The sequence below is a fragment of the Suillus fuscotomentosus genome (assembly GCF_016647785.1).
Source record: "Suillus fuscotomentosus strain FC203 chromosome Unknown F5891scaffold_56, whole genome shotgun sequence".
NCBI classification, from domain to species: domain Eukaryota; kingdom Fungi; phylum Basidiomycota; class Agaricomycetes; order Boletales; family Suillaceae; genus Suillus; species Suillus fuscotomentosus.
In genome coordinates, this window is record NW_024539568.1 from 1 (window position 1) to 13,473 (window position 13,473).

Consider the following 13,473-nt stretch of genomic DNA (forward strand, 5'->3'; position numbering starts at 1 on the left):
AGTTTGTTGACCAGAGTTTGTAAGGGTTCGTGAAAAGAACTCCGATAGATAGATGACAAAGGAAGGCAGACGACGAAATCGAGTTACGGTACTCTTCAAGTTCGGCTGCAAAACACTTGCTACAGATGAAAATTAGTATTATAAGGACCATGTCGCTGCTTGTCCAATGTACTTACTCAAGGTTAGGACGGGACCCCACCCTCGAAACGTCCGCTGGGTAGAGGCTATTAGTATGTATAACATAGTTTGTTTACTCTGTTCGATTTCTTATCCCCATCGAAGTAAGTTGAACGTGTAGCGAGCCGCGTTCAAATTCCGCATCAATGGCGTATTTCATAGCTCAGTCAAGTTTATTTTATTCGCCGAACCATGCAGAGCTCGAAAATGACCTCTACTACAAGCCAACTGGAACAAAGTCTAAGAGGACTTCAGGTGAGTGACTTCTTCATCTTCAATTAATTTGACGCGTACTTACTACTGCCACTCATTTCGTCCAAAGATTTCAGATTCTGACTCGCAAGAAACGTCTACTAAGGTGCAATGGGTGCCCTCTAAATACACTCCAGACGTAACTCAGTACGTTCTCATAGAGCCTTCCCGGGCTCCATGCGGCAATCGTTGGCTGTTTGGGTTTCCTCTTATCAAGAAGGAACTTTGGGACATGGGGACCATTGCTTTCAAACAACTTCAGCCAGACGAACCTTTACCAGACAACAATGCCTTCATCGCCATGATTGGCTCAAATGAAAATTTAGCAGGTGCCGGTTGTCCTGAGTGTCGTCTTACATACAGACATTGCCCAGACACTAGCCGTTTTACCGCATCTCCATGTAAGTTATGACCAACCCAATTCTGTATTGTATTGTCCATGTCCACATCTGCTTTGATTCTTTGAATGCTCTCGACAACACTCCAACGGACTTGACAAGCACGCTTCCATTGGTTCCGGCAAGTACTCGAAGCTTTTGCGCACCTTGATTTTATCTTGAAGGGCACTAAACATCCAAAGTAATTTCAACTCAAGGCTCTCTTATCTGTACTTGCAGGAAGGCATATGATCCTTCAAGCTGCGGCTTCTAACACACTCAGAAACTTCGTGAACGCATTACTTCGGAAAATTCCATCTCTCCACGTGGTCATACCAGGCTTTTCTGAGATGGTGTGTCAAGAGGTTTATGACCACGGAGTGTTTTCAGCAAAGAGAGAAATTTCCTCCTTGCTGAGACTGTGAGAGTCCACTGTCCATACTAAAGATTCAGGTGGTGGAGCATATTGCAGTTGTGATTGATAGTAGACGGGTAACTATTAGCACTAAGTAGTACTTTGACAGGTACGGCACTGCTGAAATTCAAACTCCGTGTTTCGCACTGCCAAATCATTGACCAGCCTGGCTATATACGTACGCCACATGCCGACTTGTTCGTGGTTATCCGAGTCCCGAGCCTAGGAAGTCACTGCTTTCACAAAGTTGCAGTTTCACCGACAACTTCTACTTTGATCCGACTAGAGTCACTAGATGAGCCTACTGAAATTATTATGCTGAAGCACATCAATCATTTAGATATCGTCCCTCAAATTCCAAATCTCAACGTTAACCCTGAATGCCATCATCATACGTCCATTAAGTTCCCTCATTCGCTCACTCCCATCCTCTAATAGCATGACCCTAGTCTCGAATGATCCCAGTTGATGGCCAGTCATCAATGCGAATCTTATTAGCAGCTATTTTTTAAGTCTGTTCAGAGCCAGCCGCATGATGATCGTGATAATTTGATTAAAATTGGCTGCGGTTTCTCAGTTGCGGCTTGTGCTGCAATAATGTACGATTGGGGTGAGCGATATCAAGTATAAAAAGATTACTGACATCGTGGAATTTCTAGTACTTACGTTCGGACAAGAAGTAGGTCGACACCGTTACAGGAGCAGCCATTTAGCTCAGAATAAATTTATAGGTGGAACTGGTCTGGGTGAGCGGACTCCCACATCAAGAGAACGATGTGAAAATACCACAACCAATCCGCGGCAGAGGCAACACTGGTCCCTGATGACCGTATTGTATCTCATTGTATGTAGCTTGTGTTTTTAAGCATGGTTAACAAGTTGGACTGACTCGAACATATCCTAGGTGCGATATGTTGCAATAGGATATGCTGTGTACGTTTCTACATCTAAGCCATTGGTGTCGCGCTCATCACCCATCTCTCACGATCAGGGTGTTGCTATTTGGTATGTCTCTTCACACAGACTCTGTTTCATTCTTGTGACGGGTGGCATCCAGTCAGTGTTCCAACAGCTTCAATGTCAGACACAGTGAGTATAAATAATTTATGTCTTCCATTCCCGTCCAAACAACTGAACTAGCATGCAGAGGTGAGTGAGATTCTCGAACAACTCGTTGGTTCAATATAACGACTCCTGCAGTTGTGAGTTTGTTACGAGCTTGTGATCCTCCGAAGCTGATAGCCAATGTTGCTGAATTTGTCAGGCCTTATCATATACGATGCACTTAATTGGACAAGTCAGGTTGTAGAAGTAACACTGGGCAGTGAGCTTTACACCTTCGTGATGTTGACTTGACTGAACACCATGCAAGTCATCATGATCGCTCGGTTGCATGCCATATATCAGCGATCTAGAAAGGTGCTGATTGTATGGGAAGTCCTTGCACTATGTCTCGCGGTCCGGATTGCTGTAAAGCACTTCCGTGAACTGCAACAAGAAGTATTACTGAGGACTGTTTTACGGTGTTAATGCAAACTCATGTTAGTTATTTTGCAAGGTGAGCTATGATGTGAATGTAATTCTCTTGTTTCGCTGAAGTTTTGCACGCGCTAGTTTTTTTAGTCATCTATTGCTTTCAGATTGCTGGTTTATTATCTTCAACACTTTTAGCAGGTATGTCGATCTATCACTGACCTCTACGTGCAACTATGATCCATTAATTCTATAGGACGTGTTTTCCCTAAACATTCAGATTTATTATGGTTTCGCTCAAATCTTCGAGATGGCACAGCTGTTTGTGCTAGGACCACGCCTCATCCTTCGCGTTCGAGAATATCATGCAATTGAGGCTACTTAGTCAAAATTAACACTAGTTAACTCCAAGTCAGAGCGACAGTCATGGTGTTGTTCAGAGTCGCAGTTTGCTCATTGGGCACCAATAATATTTTTCTGCAACTGATATGATTTCATACCTTTGTACGATTGAGGCATATACATTTCGGATGGCGTACTTTCAAAACGGTTGATATATAACAGCCATTCATGGCGTCTTCATCGAATCCTACTGCATGTAGCGACTACATGACCACAATATTATCTATATTTGTGACATTCTACCTAACATCGTTGTACACCGCATGCTTATATTTCTACGTCCATCCCACTTCGCGATGATCCCACATCCCTCCTGACTGCGTTATCAAGATGTCCTAGATCCAAATATCACTGTTATGATAGCGCAGGTCATCTAAAATCCCTTTAAAGGCTCTAAGAGACTCTCCCCTGGCGTCCAGGAGATCAAATTGATACAAGGTACCATTCTCTGCTTTGGGGAGAAAGTCGAGGGAGTTCAACGAGGGCATAACACGCTGGACTTCCCTCTCCTCTACCACGGAGTCATCAGACGATGGTACTCGCGGTCCAGTGCCGCGCCAAGTTGGATCGCGCTTCTCTGACATTGTCCGAGGAACTAGATCGCTACGGTCCACAGTGCTATACACCCAACGACGACCAGCAGCTATGATGACTCCCAAGTATTTGAGAGTACGATCAGCCTCAAATGCATGAAGAACCTGCTCCTGTACTTGACTCTTCCAGATACGTTCCCATTTAAACATCGTACCGGCAGGTGGCTCCGGTTTGATTTCAACTATCATGATCACCCGGCGGATTACATGACCAGTAATGACTGGGAAGGGCTTTTGTGCATGCTCGAGTATTTGCACAAAGTCCGGAATTCTGAAGGATGCATCCGACAAGCCGGTAGTCTGTCTGGGTGGAGTTGTTGGGGGAATACCACCTAATGGAATTTGATATGGCGATGAGGATTGAGGCAGTGGACGGGTGTTGACTGGAAGGTTGGAAGCATCCTTCGCATGAAGAGATTGCAAACGAGTGACACGCTGTGCAATAGGACTTTCAGGGTACGGTACATGACGCAACGAGCCTGAGTGTGGAGGGCTAGGTGTAAGGGGAGGCAGTGGTCCTCCGAAAATTGCCTGTGGATCAGGACTAAAATCTGGGGTATGGTTGTATGGCACTAAGGGTGGTCCAGGAAGGGGGCTCCCTAGAGTCATCGAATGCCGATCTTGTGAAGGGCTGCCCATGACTACGTCAGACCAACCGGAGCTACCACTCTGCGGCGAGCGACTTGAATCATGGGATGCAACGAGGGAATACTGCGGAATGCAGGTGCACGCTGTTCGGGGTGCATCCGCATTACGGAATATATATCTTTCCAAGACTTTGGACCACACCCCGTACCAGGAGCATTCTCTGGTATCGGCTTGAGCAGCCTGGATAGATAATGCGAGAGAGAAATCATGGGAATCCCGGACGACCATTGAATGGGAACTCGGTGGAGTCACACGAGTGGACCCTCCTACTACAGATAGCTGATATTATAGTAGTGAGCAGTGGTGAGGACTTGAGTCGTTACATTCACTTACCGGCGATGTGGAAGTCCGGGCACTCGGGGCTGGTTGGCGTAGTGTAGTTTGAGCATGTTGAGAGTAGGTAGATGGGGTTGTGAAATGTTGACGAGGTGGAAATGACTGTGCAGTTGGACCTCGAGGTTGGCGAGATGACATTGCAAGGCTCACTGGGTCTCGGAGAGTCGCTAGAATGGTATATATGGGCTGCACTTGTGACTTTATACCCATAACACCAAGATTATTCAGACATTTCAAGGCCACACTTGAACACTGGCGGAGATAAGTAGTCACAGGTTGCAGTAAACCGTTATCGATTATTGCATCAACTTTTTCGACACCGCCCAACAATGCCCACTCACCATGATTCTTACTCCATTGAGCACGATCGGCGCAAACCTTGTTCTTTTCGTTCAATGTTCGTTTGCAGTTGTGACGCTAGAGTGATGTTCGATTTACGATGGCCCGTGACTACCATCATGCATCACTGATAGGTCTCGGCGTCGCCCACCCTCGCTGCCTACAGTAATTTCTGCACCGTCAAGCATAATCGCGACCTTGTCGGTTTTGTTCTGGGCCTGGAACCAACGGTGAATTGTGGCAACTGACAGTCAAATCTACATCACTAACACCGTACATCAGCTTCGACGCCACCCATAGGCCACCTCGCCCACCGTTATTTTCCAATAAGTAAGTTACGTTCGTATGACCTTCTTTCATATGGCTCCCCTTGCCACGAGCAACGGACTTTCTGCAAAATAGAAAACCTCTGATATCAATCGGCCACGTCTTGTGAGAAGTCAGATAAGCTATCCGAAGTTACAGTTCCTTGACTTCCGGAGGAATGCTGGTAACTTGCGCCCCTAACTTGAAGTCACCGTGCTGTAAATGGATAGTGAACAACGATTCAAAAAAAAATCACCGTGCTTCGCAGAGTCCAGAGAGAGAAGAAGACAAAATAGGCATTGTCTGTGATTATCAATGTGTCGCTAGGATGAATAAAATTCAAATAGCCGAGGAATTATCGTGAACTCGCTGATGGCATGGATGAAAGTTCACCATAGTTATAGGTGCCAGAACACCATGATGCATCTGGGAATGCCTAGTCACGACAGCGGCTGCACTGCTTGAAATGATGCGCATTATGATCATACGAACATGAATGCAGACCATAAGAATGCAATACTACCAGCGGACTTCTGTGTAGCATTGGCCCAGACTCCACAGAGCCGCATTCAAATATTCAAGTCCGTGAATCTTACTCCATCGAGCAAACAATGGGTGCGATATGATTATGTAATTGATTGTCCAGTCATATCAGTGGCGTGGACGTGTGCCAAAATGTTATAATGGCCAAGCTGAACTTCGATTGATGAAACACTTCTTGAAAAATGCCCTCTACTGCAAGCCAACTTGAGCGAAGTCTTAGAAAACTTCAGGTGGGTGCCTCGTCAACTTTCATCTGTTGTACGCGTACTGCTACTCATTTTGTTCACAGATCTCAGAGTCTGACTCACAAAAAACATCTACCGCGGTGCAATGGGTGCCCTCTAAATACAGCTCAGACGTATCTCAGTACGTTCTCGTAAAGCCTCCCCGGGCTCCATGCGGAAATTGTTGGCTGTTTGGTTTTCCTATCACCAGGAAGGAACTTTATAACCTGGGGACCATTGCTTTCCACCATGTTCGGCCAGGCAAAAGTTTATCAGACAACAGTGCCTACATCGCCATTAATTCCCTCACATTTCTCGAGGTATATCTTGGTCTTCGCATGTGCACTTTGGCAGGTGGAAAGGTGGTTGGAGATTCGAAGGATATCCCATCGGAGTGTGTGACATCGGGAGAGGTGCTGTTGTTAGTATTGTGGATGGATACGGAACGTGAGGCTACCTGTCCAACGCAAGATCAAGTGCATTACCTGAAGATGAAGCTTGAGCGCCCACCGGGATGGTGGGTAGAGATCCCAGTGCGTATGCATATTGATCTCGAGAGCCCTTGAGCTAACATCCTTACAGTTTTGTTAATTCGATGAATATTCCGCCATCGTTCCATGGCTGGCTGCGATACCCTACCTACTTATACCAATTCATTTGTTTTCTGCAATAGAACCAATCACTCCATCATGTCAACCTCCATCGAGCCAAATGCCTTTCTGATAAGAAATGTTGTGTGTCTTCGCTGAGTTTTTTTTGCTTTCTAGAAGCAAGTAAGGGTTCCTTATACCCCTGGTCTGTCCAGCGTGACTGATCACCTGAACTAAGATCCGCCACCGGGTAAACGAATTTGACTGAATTTGATTGTTTATCATATTATCTACAGGACCGCTTTTACTTTCCTTGAGACTCGTCGACGCGCTCGTCGGCGAAGGAATATTGAGGCGAGCTGAAGAGCTCCCTCTCAAAAGTACGAGTTTATCGGGCAGTTCTCGGTGCACTGACGTTCTGTTCAAACAGGTTCAACCCTGGAGGAGACAGCTGCAGTTAGCAATGCATACGACAACTATACTACGCCTGGAGTAATGCAATAGTCAATAGATCATCAGATGATGATCTTGCTTGTGATGCCCAGTCAAACGAACTTGAGTTGTAAAATAGGTTGAGTAACACGGTTAAATGCTGGTCCAAACTGATTATCTAGGACAGGTCATATCCTTACCGTAGGCACCGACTGTTCTAGTTCGACTTGTTGTTATATTTGTGTCTCTGCACAGTGTAACAGACGGCGGCAGAGGTTCTTGCCGCCATCTTCTTATATCTTTATCACCCCACTGTGGCATTCCTGTGTCTTAACAGATCATATTTCCAAGTGTCCTCCCAGGTCAGAACTGTTGGGACTTACTCGGCTATGAAATATTGACCATCAATGTCGCTCTCTTCTTTAGGATCCCCGTAGTCAGTTCCTTTCGCGATTAACTCATTTCTGGTGGGTATTTAGACATAGGGTTCTCCGCATCCTTTGGCTTGCTTGATGCCGATGATGATGAATCACATCTCGGGCGGGCCCGGGGTCGTCACTCCGGCGATAATAGTGGTGCTCAATATCTATCTTCTGCCGTTATTATCCACCTTCCGAATTCGGGGCGTGGTTTAAAGCTCACGACATGGCGGTTCCGGACGTTTCATAAGGCAACTAGAACAAGAACAAAAGCAACAGTTGACGACGTTCAAAAGGGGCCGGGCACATCGGGATATTTATCAGTGCTGAACACCTACAACACTATTTGGGAGAACAAACGCTCGGCCTCTGGTTTTATGAATTAAAAGGAACCTGTCGATGGAAGAGTTATCATTTCAATCCTCGAAAAAAGTTGATGAAGTTTTGTGCTGCTTTGTTCCACGAGTGTGGCGCACGCAAATTAGTAATAAGTGCTACTATGTCGCTGCTTGTCCAATATACTCAAAGTTGGGAAGGGACCCGCCCTCGAAACGTCCGATGGTTAGAGGCATCGTTTAGTTTGTTGTCTCTGTTCGATTTCTTATCCCAAGTTGAACGTGTCACGAACTGCGTCGAAACTCCGCATCGGTGGCGTATTCCATAGTAGTTCAGCCACGTTTATTTTATTCACTGAACAGTGCAGAGCTCAAAAATGACTTCTACTGCAAGCAAACTGGAGTTCAGCTGATACTCTATTTTTCAGGCATTTTATGAATAGTGCGCTATTGTTCCATGGCTAGCTGTGTTACCTACCTCACTTGGACCGACCCCATTCATTTTTTTGCGGTAGAACTTCTAATTATCGCAAGTTATCCGTGATACATACACTTAAAGTGAGACTGAACAATATATCGATATTGTAAACGAACACTGCGGAAGGACTGAAAGACTATTTGTTGATCCATAACGCCACGTGATGCATGATGACTCGGACTTGCATCCGTCCATTCGTCCCCTCTCAGCCTCAAAGAACGTCTTCCTATACTTGACGAGTTGTCAGCTTCACTTGTGTCGACAAAGGCAAACATCAGCGGATCTGTAAAGGGATAGTATGACAGCAGAAAAGTATTGTATGGGAGGTGGTGGTCCAGTTCGTCACATTAATTTTTCCACGTGTCATAGCCTTCGCAGGGGAAGACTTTTTGAGGTTCATAAACGCCCAGGGCACTGCAATGCACAGCTGTTGTGCCATGCATAAGAGGCGTGGCAAGCGATATACATAGACGACATCGGCGCCTGAGTTCAATTGGTCACTTGGTCACTAACCTCTTGGTATGATCAAATCTTATATGAACACACAGTGCCATAGAATTGATGATTGTCTTCAGCAGGTACACTGTACTCGAGGTGGCCACAGTCATTATCAATAACGGGCCTGCAGTACAAGTACAGTAGACCCTGCTGTCGCTCTTTAACCGTGTCCAAGGAATCTCTGGCACGTACCTGGCTCTTTTTTTCTTGATCGAAAAGACACAGGTCATGGCGTCCACGTTAACGCAATCCACCACCGCAAACACCACAATGTTTCTGGCACCGGCAATGACCTTACGGGGTCATGAAGACCAAATTCGTTCTATATCCTACTTTCCGAAAGGCAAGCGAATGCTCAGCGGATCTGATGATCTTACCGCTCGGCAATGGGACATGCAAGTGGGTAAAGAGATTCCCAAGTTGCGGGATGTTTGTAAGCGGCAAATCCGTGCGGTAGCAGTTTCCAGGGATGGTCGATGGGTTGTCACTGGTGGTTCACATTCTGGTCGCGGGGAGCTCAAAGCGTGTGATGTTCAGACGGGCATCGTCAAGACATTTGAAGGCCACTCAAAAGAGACATATTGCATTGATATATCTACAGATAGCGCGTTGCTTGTGAGCGGGGCAATCGATCGCTCGGCTCATATATGGAGCTTGGAGACCGGAAAATTGGTGGCTGGACCATTCACAAGTCTTCAGGGTCTGGGCGCAGTTCGATTCTCGCATGATTCGAAGAAACTTGCAGTAAAGTCAGATGTGGGGAAGTGTCTTGAGGTATGGGGCGTGCACACACGAAAGTTGGACGTCAGAACAGGAACGTTTGGTTACGATCCCATGTCATATGCATCCGTGTTCTGGACAAAGAAGAACTTGACTATCGTTGCTGCATTCAGTTTTACGGATGACCCTGCTAGGACGATCTATGAGTTCGATGCATCCACCCTAAAGACTGTCGGAACTCCTTTCGAAGGGCACACCATGGTTCTTGCCGGCCTGGTGCTTTCATCTGATGATACTCTCCTCGTTACCGGATGCTACGAAACTATCAAGCTCTGGGCCTTCGAGTCCCGCCATCTTCTCGCCTCGTTCAACGTTCTGCCTCTCGGCTCCTTAACCCTTTCACCCGACTCACGTCAACTAGCTTATGCAAGTGGTAGTGACATTTATATTTACAACACTCCGGCAGAGATCCTGGCCAGCATCGGGTCTGCATCGGATGCACAGGCCAGTGTACGTAGACTTATACAGATTGTGTGAGAACTAATACATGCATCTTCACAGACCAGTGCACACAAAAACTCAAGCCTCGCTGATTTACTAAAGGTATGTGCAATGCATACATCCCATTCTTCTACTCATCATGCTACCCATTGCAACTGTTGTAGTCTGATGCAACCCGCCGTCCTCGTAACCCAGTGACTATTTCGTACCCCCCTAGGCCAAGACCTACACCTACAGTAGACCCACAATCATCTATTTTCGTCCGCCGCTTCCGCAAACTCCTTCGATTGCCTCGTGCGAATGCAGTTTCGAACAATCAGCCTCGTGACCCCCTAGATGTATGTCTTTTGATCTTTTTTCTGCCGCAGTTGACTCGAAGATTACTTTCCAGTTCCCTGCTACATCTGCCCTACCTCCCAACCACTCTTTCTTAGCCCAGGCAACAAACGTTAGTCTTCACTTTTAGTTGATTAGCAGTCCATGGCTGAGAGCGTATCCAGTTAGAAACGAGTTCTCCCCGTCACGCGAGCGACCTTAAGCAGTTCCTGCGGCAGCACCTTTCCTTTCGGCGAAGACCCAGCCACGAACCACCTGAAATTGAAGTCGCACCTGGACGCAAGTTCACTGTAACGTAGATCTTCCTGCTTCTTACCTTGATGCTGATTGAAGCCCTTCAGCGGCTTGCAGCTGCTAAGCTACCAGAATACAAGAAAGCCAATGATACTCGACGTCAATCTCGACAGCAGCCTGTCGCGTCGTCGTCCACGGCAGCAAATGACCCACCGTCCGAGTCGTCTGACCTGGATTCTCTTCCAGACGTACACTGGTGCAAGGCGTTCTTTTGCTACTACTCGTGCTGGTCTCATGGAAGGCTGAGGATGCCTCCACGGTGGCGTTTGGAGCGAGTTTACCCACTCCAGCAGGCTGGCACGACGAGTGGCAGTGGTGGAGGAGCTCACGGTCGCAGTTAGATCCATGATCTACAAAACTCACCCTGCAACACATTTCAATGGATCTCGACAAATCTCTGTTGCGCCATGCGCCATCAGAGAAACCTTCGCTCTGACGCGAAATTGAGGCTACTCAATCAAAATTAACTCCAAGTCAAAGTGACAGTCATGGTATTGTTCACGATCGTAGTTTGCTCATTGGGCACCAATAGTGATTTTCTGCAACTGATATGATTTCATACCTCTGTACGATTCAGGTATATACATTTCGAATGGCGTACTTTCAAAACGGTTGAGATATAACTATTCATGGCTTCTTCATTGAGTCTTGTATACTGCATGTGGCGACTACATAACCTTGTTGTATACCACATCATTGCATCTCTATTCCGCCTCGCGATAATACCAAACCGTCCCTCCTGCCCACACCATTAAGATGCCCTAGAACTAAATATCACTATTTTTATGGCGGAGGTCATTTACAATTTCTTGAAAGGCTCTGAGGGAGTCTCCCCTGGCGTCCAGGAGATCAAATTGATATAAGGTGCCATTCTCTGCTTTGGGGAGAAAGTCGGGGATGTTCCACGAGGGAAGAACAGGCTGGACGTCCCCCTCCTCTACCACGGAATTATCAGACGATGGTACTTGCGGTCCAGTGCCGCGCCAAGTTGGATCGCGCATCTCTGACATTGTGCGAGAAACTAGCTTGCCACGGTTCACAGTGCTGTACACCCAACGACGACCTGCAGCTATGAGGACTCCCAAGTATTTCAGAGTACGATCAGCCTCAAATGCATGAAGAACTTGTTCCTGTACTTGATCCTTCCAGATAGTTTCCCATTTGAATACCCCACCGGGCACAGCATATGACTGCGGTTTGATTTCAACTATCATAATAACCCGGCGGATTACATGACTGGGAATGACTGGGAAGGGCTGTTTTACATGTTCGAGCATTTGCACAAAGTACGGAATTCTGGTAGATGCATTTGAAAAGGTGGTGGTCGGCCTGGGTGGAGTTATTGGGAAAGTACCATCCGATGGATATGGATACGGATATGACGACGACGACGAATATTGAGGCAGCGGATAGGCGCTGACAGGATTGTTGGAAACATTCACAGCGCGACGAGCCTGCATACGAGTGACGTGCTGCGTAGTCGGACTGTCAGGGGATGGTTCACGACGACGAAAATCTGGGTACACAGGGCTAGGTGTCAAGGGAGGTAGTGGTCCTCCGAAAATTGCCTGTGATTGAGGACTGAAATTTGGGGTAGGGTTGTAGGGCACAGGTGGTGGTCCCGGAAGGGGGCCCCCTGGAGTCATCAAATGCCGATCTGAAGAATGGCTGCCCATGGATATGTCAGAATCGGACCGACCGGAGCCACCACTCGGCGGCGAGCGGCCGGAATCATGGGATGCAATGAGGGAGTATTGTGGAATGCATGTACATGATGTTCGTGATGCGTCCGCCCCGGCAAACATATAATTTTGGAGGACTTTAGCCCACACTCCATACCAGGGGCATTCCCTTGTGTCTGCCTGAGCAGCCCGGATAGATAAGGCGAGGGAAAAATCACGCTCATTCCGGATGCTCATTGAATGGGAGCTCGGTGGAGTCTCTTGTTGAGAGCCGATGTGTCCGAGGGAAGTAAGGCCGAGAGAGAGAGAGCTGAGAAAGGAAAGGACGATACGGCCGAAGAATAGAGCACATCGAGTGCGAGCGTCTCCAAACGGAGAACGTCGACGACGTGTCAACGTCGGCAATCTTTTCGTTCTTTAAGTATATATTTTTCATCAAAGCTATTGCTGGCAGACTCACCGTATAAGAGGACGCTGTTTTCGTCGAAACGTCTCAGATTCGAAACGAATACTGAGACGTAAGTACAAGTCCCACTGTAACGTTCGAGCGCAAGCGCTGACGTACATCTAGTCGTACCTTTGTTCTAGGTACAAACAATTGTTAATAGAGATTCGAAACGAATACTGAGACTCGTACCTTTGTTCTAGCGTGTCGTAAAACCTCCCGCGTGTATCGTTCCTCCACAGGTTATGAGCCCTGACTCCTCCATGGACTCGTCGACTCCCAGCACCAATTCAAACCTTTTTAACATCCCGAAGCTCGCCGAAGATGGCTCGAACTGGATAACCTACAAGGAAAGGACGTTAACGGCTATAGGTGCACGAGGACTTACGAGATATACCGATGGACGAGCTAAAGAGCCTACGCCTTTCGTAAAGAGCTCTACGGGGGCCGTTACGAAGCCGGATGGTACAACACCTACGCAGAAAGAAATCGATGAGCTCGACGCAAAGACCGATGAGTATCAACAAAAGAACTCACTCGTAAAACAGCAAATATTTTGCACGATCACAGATCGGCTGCTGTTACGTGTCCAAAAGTTAGCATCCGCGTCCGAAATCTGGAAGGAAATATGCCACATACATGAAGGCAAAACCGAACT

At 47.0% G+C, this 13,473-nt stretch overlaps 4 protein-coding genes across 4 annotated transcripts; 2 read left to right on the top strand and 2 right to left on the bottom strand.

The window, feature by feature from the left end:
- Positions 1-3,230: 3,230 nt before the first annotated feature.
- Positions 3,231-5,795, bottom strand: F5891DRAFT_1175234 (uncharacterized protein; the record flags this gene model as incomplete). Its single annotated transcript, XM_041365706.1, has 7 exons — positions 3,231-4,606; positions 4,671-4,871; positions 5,015-5,090; positions 5,177-5,230; positions 5,262-5,403; positions 5,476-5,534; positions 5,712-5,795. 7 exons carry the CDS (start codon positions 5,793-5,795, stop codon positions 3,432-3,434), a joined length of 1,791 nt encoding a protein of 596 aa, XP_041221883.1. The 3' UTR covers positions 3,231-3,431.
- A 248-nt stretch (positions 5,796-6,043) lies between these two features.
- On the top strand, positions 6,044-7,912 carry F5891DRAFT_983500 (uncharacterized protein; the record flags this gene model as incomplete). The annotated part of the gene is made up of 8 exons (XM_041377330.1): positions 6,044-6,091; positions 6,151-6,227; positions 6,297-6,618; positions 6,759-6,819; positions 7,106-7,167; positions 7,371-7,469; positions 7,534-7,543; positions 7,587-7,912. The coding sequence occupies 8 exons, from the start codon at positions 6,044-6,046 to the stop codon at positions 7,910-7,912; spliced, it is 1,005 nt and encodes a 334-aa protein (XP_041221884.1).
- Positions 7,913-8,838: 926 nt separating this feature from the next.
- Positions 8,839-10,383, top strand: F5891DRAFT_598361 (uncharacterized protein). The gene is made up of 3 exons (XM_041372416.1): positions 8,839-8,858; positions 8,915-10,160; positions 10,223-10,383. Exon 2 carries the CDS (start codon positions 9,066-9,068, stop codon positions 10,092-10,094), a length of 1,029 nt encoding a protein of 342 aa, XP_041221885.1. The 5' UTR covers positions 8,839-8,858; positions 8,915-9,065; the 3' UTR covers positions 10,095-10,160; positions 10,223-10,383.
- Positions 10,384-11,195: 812 nt separating this feature from the next.
- On the bottom strand, positions 11,196-12,778 carry F5891DRAFT_1247266 (uncharacterized protein; the record flags this gene model as incomplete). The annotated part of the gene is made up of 1 exon (XM_041369828.1): positions 11,196-12,778. A coding segment is annotated over one exon (1,323 nt), but the record flags the coding sequence as incomplete, so codon positions are not given.
- Positions 12,779-13,473: the final 695 nt, after the last annotated feature.